Consider the following 7,474-nt stretch of genomic DNA (forward strand, 5'->3'; position numbering starts at 1 on the left):
TCCCTCCCTCTCTCTATAATATATATGTATATATAGTACCTATGGTATTGCTTCCTTTTTCCACTTGTCACCTTAATTAATTGTTATATTAACTGTAATTTTTGTATCCAAGTTAAATTGATAGTAGGAAAGGAAGGGCTTTTGGTGCATGTGAAAGGCAGCAGGTTTCTAGTCTCTTCTAGAGGAGGTTATAGACACACTCTGGGAATGCAGCGGTCTTTCTCGACTCCCCTTTTGAGACTCTAGTAACTCCAGCCAGTACCGGCACTTCGAGGGGGCTGCATGGACCGACATTTCTGACTCCCTTACTTATTCCAGGAGGCCCACTCCACTTAATACTCTATCTTTGGAAGTGGAAGAAAGAGCAAATAGAGGAATCAGGCAAAATGAGGTTAAGATATTTTTTTTTAGGTGTTCAGTTTGAGGAGATATGTAACCATACCTTTTAGAGGCTGATTGCTTAAAAACCACAGTTCATTTATTTAATTGGGAATTGTTTTTCTCCTCCTTTTTTGATATCACAGTCAAACCTTTATATTGATTTTTCTTTCCTCTTTCCTCTTTTTCCTTTTTTCCCTTCCATTTTATTTTTTTGTTACTTTCCTTTTATTTTTTTGCATCTCTTCCCTGCAAATTAAAATGAGACAGTAGAATTCGTTTAGAAGAAATATTTGTTTGAAAGAAGACTCTGAATTCTATGAAATTGCTTTTTTAATATTTTCTAATTTCTCTTTTGATTTTTATCATTTATTTTAATGTTTAAAAAATAAATTAATTTTATTTATTTTTGGCTGCGTTGCGTCTTTGTTGCTGTGCGCGGACTTTCTCTAGTTGTGGTGAGCGGGGGCTACTCTTCGTTGTGGTGTGCAGACTTCTCATTGTGGTGGCTTCTCTTGTTGCAGAGCACAGGCTCTTAAGCGTGCACGCTTCAGTAGTTGTGGTTCATGGGCTCTAGAGTACAGGCTCACTAGTTGTGATGCATGGGCTTAGTTGCTCCACGGCATGTGGGATCTTCCCGGACCAGGGCGCGAACCGGTGTCCCCTGCATTGGCAGGCAGATTCCTATCCACTGTGCCACCAGGGAAGCCCTATCATTTATTTATTTATTTGTTTGCATTGGGTCTTAGTTGTGGCAGGTGGGCTCCTTAGTTGCAGCAGGCGGGCTCCTTAGTTGTGGCAGGCAGGCTCCTTAGTTGTGGCATGCAAACTCTTAGTTGCAGCATACACGTGGGATTTAGTTTCCTGACCAGGGATTGGACCCGGGCCCCCTGCATTGGGAGCTCTGAGTCTTAACCACGGTGCCTCCAGGGAAGTCCTGAAATTGCTTTTGTGTGTGTGTGGGGGGGAAGTTTATATTTTAGAAGGTAAGGATAATGTCATCTTAGATTGTAAAAATTATTCCCATACCCTTAGGGATGTAAGAAAAACCTTTTAAAGCTAAACTTCTAGCAAAGATTCTACAAGTTATTGAGCCAAAAGCATTGAAAATAACTGCTATAGTCTTCTACTGCCTAAGTTTTTAAGGGTCAGCATTTCCAAATCTTCAGGGCACACATCTAATTTTTAAATTCTTCTCAGGGAATGAATGCAGGTATTTAAACTTTTCTTCTGTTGTAATTTCCAAAACATTTTCTGTCTTAATAAAACAGTGTGTTTAGTAATATGTAGTAGAATAAATAATTTGGACTGGTAATCAGATTCTGGTCCCAGTCTTCCTGTTATCAAGTCATTGAACCCCTTCTGCTCTGGTTCCGTAACTGAAATCGAAGGGACTGGATGTGTGAGCTTCTGAGGTTTATTTATAAAAATTTAGTCATTCCAGGTTTTATTAGCATTTTTCTAAAGCTGATAAAGTAAAAGATTAAAAAAACTTTGCTAATAATACTGTTCATATAAAAAATATAATTTATTTCAATATAAAGTAAGTTAGACTTCGATTCTGAAGGGGCTTAGTCAGTGGATGACTAAAACCGCCTTTTTATGAGATGATCTCATGTAGAAATCAGTTTCAAAATACATTCTCTGACACCTTGGAACTGAAACCCCAGGATCTCATTTTAGGTGAGATTAATAATTGTAAGAAATCTGTCATTAGCTTATATCTTATTTCTATTCAGATATTTAAAAATAGTAACTCATCACTATTTAGTTGACTTTTTCTGTTACGGCTTTCATTGAAATACTGTTGCTTTAGTCATTCTCCCTAAGTTCCTTTTCCTGAGAATAAAGGATTGAGCTCATACCTTTGCATAACAATCTAGAGAGTATTTTAAGCTTGGCATGTTCAAACCTGGCAGACTCAATTAATATTGGACAAACTAGCGCATTAGAACACTTTTTTTAAGTTCCAAGCCAAAAATTGTGCTTTCAGTGAACACGGATGTGTATAAAATTAATACATAAGCCTTGAATAACATAGACATTCAAAAGGCCGGTTGCTGTGGGTGACTGATTTTCAGCGAGGCTCCTGCTTGCCCTGCACATTTCTTCCTCTGCTTTAAGCAGTGACGAGAGCAGAGTTAAGAGAAGGTCTGGGGCTTCCCTGGTGGCGCAGTGGTTGAGAGTCCGCCTGCCGATGCAGGGGACACGGGTTCGTGCCCCGGTCCGGGAAGATCCCACATACCGCAGAGCAGCTAGGCCCGTGAGCCACGGGCGCTGAGCCTGCGCGTCCGGAGCCTGTGCTCCGCAACGGGAGAGGCCACAACAGTGAGAGGCCCGCGTGCCGCCAAAGAAAAAAAAAAAGAGGAGGTCTGGTCCTTCGGTGCTCTGCTACCTTTTGTTTTCAGCAAAGAAAATGGCTGCTGTTTTCCTTTTTAAACTCTTACCATATGGAATGTTTCTATAAATAAACCTTGGATTTATGATTGGACTTCTAAATTGGTAACCTCTATCCCCCGGTGACTAAAGCCAGTATAAATACCTATTTAAACATACATGCTGCCTACAAAGTTGTGGCATCCGTTCACTGAGAAAGGTCACCAGCCATAATATCTAAATAATCAATTCAGTTAATTTCTCCTGTGTCTATTGACGTGGATGAGGACCTCATTTTGTCATCAAGCAAAAACTAGTCAGCTGGTAGTGTTTGGTGAATCCACTTTGACTTTTTTGTGCATGAATTGTTGGTGTAATTATGTAGCAGACATATTCACGAAGATGTAAAAGTGCATTCGATTTTTGATAAACTGAATTGTTTAAGTGTACTAAATGGGCTCACTTCTTAGAAGAATTCTATCGTTATTCATTTTGTAAATTTGAGTCAGTCGGGCCTTCAGTCAACAAGTGCATATAATGGGCACCTATTACATGCCAGACACTGTGCTAGGTCTTGGAGTATATAGAGTTGTAGAAAAGATGTTACCTGTTCAGACAAGTAAGAGAAAAAAAAAAGGAAACCTGGGGACAGTAGAATGTTTTATCATTGTAATGGAAAAATGGACAAATGCCATGTAGGTGTGGCAGAGAGGCCAGTAGATTAACTCTGGAGAATTGGAAGAGGTTATAGAAAAGTGTTTCATTTGCATCTTAAACAATATTATTTACAATAATGACTATATCTTATTGAGTGCCTACTGTATACTAGGACTAGTTAATGTTACCCACCAGAGAAAAGGTGGGGAAAACATTCAAGGCAGTAGGAGAAACAAAGGAGCTATCAAAGATTGTGTATCCTAGAATGAAGAAGTCTGGTGTGGCTAGCGGGGATGGGGAGGGAGGTCAGCGGCCAAGGCAAAGGGTAGTCAGACTGGATGGGATCAGATTATGAAGGACCTCAGATAGAGTCTGTCTGTCCCCGCCACCATGTTTTTGTTCTCGTTTCCTTTCCTGAAGAACCTTTCTCCTCTCTTTGCCAATTTTATTATTATTTTTAAAGGTCCAGCTTTAAGGCACCTCTTCTGTAAAGCTTTCCTTTCCTTTTCCCAAAGGTTATTCATTTTTTTACTGAATGATTGCACAAAGAGAGTGTACTTCATAATAGGGCATTCCATTTCTTGAACCATTTCTTGGATTTAGTCTGATCTCCCCAACTAGTTTCTCAACTCCTAAAGGGCAGAGAATAAATCATGATTAGCATCTACTATAGTGCTCAGCCCACCATGGGGACTTAAGAAATGTATAATGAGTGGATGAATATGGAACATATATAGATATCAACCATTGAGACAGCCCAGCCACTGTGGTTGAGATTGCCTACATTTATTTAAGAGGCATTTCTTAACACAAGAGCGATTTTCAGAGGTATAGGCCAGTTGTCATTTGGATGTAAAATGGGTTAATAAGAGTATCTCATAGGGTTGTTGTGAGGATTAAATTAGTTAGTACATTTAAGCACTTAGAACAGTGCCTAGCATATAGTAAGTTATTCAATCAGTGTTACCTGTTATTTAACTCCACATATCTGGGCCTTTTTGCCAGTGACAGTCAGCTACTGTTGTGGTCGTGGAGAGGATAGAAAGCAGATAAGAAACAGCTTCTTACCATTGATACCAAATATGCTGTAGGAACTGGAAGAACTGCTTATATTGCATGAACTTTTATTTTTCTGTTTGTGTTTTAGTGATCGAAGGGTATGGTTGGCATGGAATTGAATTTCATCTGTCTGTGGGAATTGTAAACAAGGTAGGTCCCGGGTTTATTTATTCTTTCCTGCCTCCTTTCTAAGGTGTTTGTTAGTATTTTGAGTTCTACTGAAATAGAATTGATCAGATTTGATTATTGTTTAGGGAAACACTCAGCATGGCCCTATGATGGTCTGTCACCATGGTTTATCTAGTGTTGTGGACTACATCTAGTGTCTTGTCTGAGGGTATTGAATGCCAAGAAACAGCACAACCGATTTAAAATTTTGGTGGTCATAGAACAGAACCATGAATTCACACACATGCACACACACACCATGACCCACTCCTTAGAGGGCAGAAGTTCTTGTTTTGGAGCCGTTATGTGAACCAGCTTGGGGTAGTGGGAGGTGACAGGCTAGCTGATTCTTCTGGTCACTAAAATTCAGTAGCTTATGTGAATGGTAGACTAGATGCAATCAAAGGGCTTATCTTGACAGTAACCAGACCATCACTGACAACTATAAATTTTGTTACTGATGACAGAATCTGTCCATCTGTAACCACTAGAGTTTGTTTTGACACAGCATGCTTGTGTTCCTGTCTTAAGCTCCAGAGTCTGAACAAACGTACACCAGATATGACTTTGGCTCATGTATCTCTCTTGTATCAGATGCCCACAAAAAAGAGCTATAGACGGCAGCTTCACACAGCTCTGCAAACCTATTTTTGGCAGAACATTTCCTGTCAAAGTAGGGACTAGTGCTGTTTCATGTAGTTTTAGTTTCCCATAATCTTAGGTATGTGGAGACCCCATTCATTGCTCATTGGTGCAGGAAACTTGGATCATTTGGAGAGTGAAATTGGTAGCCAAAAAAACCAATGGCGGTACTCCCCAAAACCCTCCAACCAAGAATCCCGTGAACTTGAGCATGGGGTTCTCTGGGTTGATGACAATCTTTGGACTCTTGCTGCACCTGCACTTAGAATAGAATAGCTTCTTGAGACTGGCTTCCAGTCACAAAGAACAGGAACTGCTAATATATTGCTATGGGGAAAAACAGTTGAGCCACTTCCTATAGCAGAAGGAACATGGTCCTTGGAACTGACACTGCTGCCTAGGAAGGGAGGTAGAGAGAGTAAAGTTTAACTTTTGCAAATCAGTGCCTTCATCATCATCTGGTGGCCTGAATTTTCAGAGTCTGATCTAGGTGTTCAGTGAGGAAATTATCTTTTTTCTATTTTCCTGCTATATATTGGGGTATAATGAGCAGGAACTGTTTTATGGAAATACTCTAAGAATTAATGGAAAGGAAAGAAAGGAACTAACATTTATTGAATGCCTAGTAAAGGTTTGGCATGGTACCATAAACTTTAAAGTTCATTGATATTACAATTTTTCAAGTCTAGATGGATACTATCGTGAATATCACTATCTTGAACTATTTTGACTTTTATTATAGCCACTTAGAGGAGATAGAATTATATATTAATACATGCTATTTCATTTGTATCTCCTAGAGCATTCTTTTATGGAGGAAGAAAGAAAATACCTACATGACTTTTGAGTTTTTTTGTTTTTATTTTCTGGGCTTGCTACTGATTTAGCCAAAGTCAGAGAGACTAGCAGGTCTGAAATTAGAGACACCTGTGCTGTTTTGGAAGCTGAGACTCTTGATCCAGGGTTCGCTGAAGTTGGTGCAGGGGAGGTCAGAGTAGGTTAATATTTTCATAGCTCAGAGCAAATGTGAATTGTGGTTGTTTATAGGTGCATTTTTGCTTGATCTTTGTTTGTAGTTACAAATGGGGTAAACAAAATACAGTACTGCTGTTTTGGGAAACTTCTGCAAAAGTCCCTGAACCAATGCAAATTAATCTTCTTCAAAAATAACAAAAAATTCCCCATGTGGATATTTTGACTGAGGGAATTGACTGTTGCCATCAGGCTTGTAAAGAAATTAACATACATTTAAAAAAACAATTATATATTTGATTTTCTGCTTTTAAATTTCTTTAAATTCTTCTCATAGGAGGTACCATCTCTGTATCTCAGGCACATGCAATAATGTGAGATCAGAATAAATTGTTACTCTCTTCTAGGGGATAGGAAATTAAGTCAAAGTGTTCCTTCTCCTTATTTCCCATTTAAGGGTTCCAAATCCATTGTGTTTCTACTCTTAAGATAGTAAGATTTTGTGGTCCTAGCCAGGTTTGTAGAGAGTTACCCAGAGACACAATACTGTCCTTTATTTGGCTGAAATGAAAACATTAATATTTCTTAATCTATGAAAAATTTCCTTTTTATTTTCTTGTCTGTCAAATGAATTACTGTACTTTTCCTCTTGGCTACTTCCTTTCTTTAGTCAGAAAAACTCTTAATAATATAATTTTCCCTCCTTGCTTTAGCGAACAAATACCACTTAAAAAAAGAAAACAACTTTATTGAGGCATAATTCATATACTGCAAAATTTGTATTTTTGAGGTGTATGACTCAGTGATGTTTATCAGATTTGTAGAGTTGTGTAATCATTATCACATGGCAGTGTTACTTTTCCAGCATCCCCAAAAGATCTCTTGTAAACACCGTTTTTTAACTTCCTCTAAAGTCATCCACAAATTTTGTTGTTGTGCGTCAGATTTAATCTCCTTTCTATAAAGTTTCCCAGCATTCTATCGCATGTCTTCTTCCCCCTTTTATTATTTTTTATTAAAAAAATTTTTTTAGCATCTTTATTGGAGTATAATTGCTTTACAATGGTGAGTTAGTCCCCCTTTTATTTTTATATTAGTTTCTTATTGCACATCAAGCATATCATCCTTTTGTCATTTGAAGTCCATTCTCTCACCTCTTTTAAAACAGTGTAATCTTATTTAAAAAGAAGGGCTTTAATTTTTATTCAGTTATTTCCCCCCC

The 7,474-nt window shown here is 38.3% G+C and overlaps 1 protein-coding gene across 1 annotated transcript in view; it reads left to right on the forward strand.

The window, feature by feature from the left end:
* Positions 1-7,474, forward strand: part of MRTFA (myocardin related transcription factor A) — a 196,584-nt gene that overhangs the window by 25,922 nt on the left and 163,188 nt on the right. Inside the window, exon 2 of the mRNA XM_024737519.1 lies at positions 4,559-4,620. Within this exon, the coding sequence (XP_024593287.1) occupies positions 4,559-4,620 (62 nt within the window). The remainder of the gene's footprint in view (positions 1-4,558; positions 4,621-7,474) is intronic.

The sequence above is a fragment of the Neophocaena asiaeorientalis genome, unplaced genomic scaffold, assembly GCF_003031525.2.
Source record: "Neophocaena asiaeorientalis asiaeorientalis breed wild unplaced genomic scaffold, Neophocaena_asiaeorientalis_V1.1 scaffold242, whole genome shotgun sequence".
Taxonomy (NCBI): domain Eukaryota; kingdom Metazoa; phylum Chordata; class Mammalia; order Artiodactyla; family Phocoenidae; genus Neophocaena; species Neophocaena asiaeorientalis.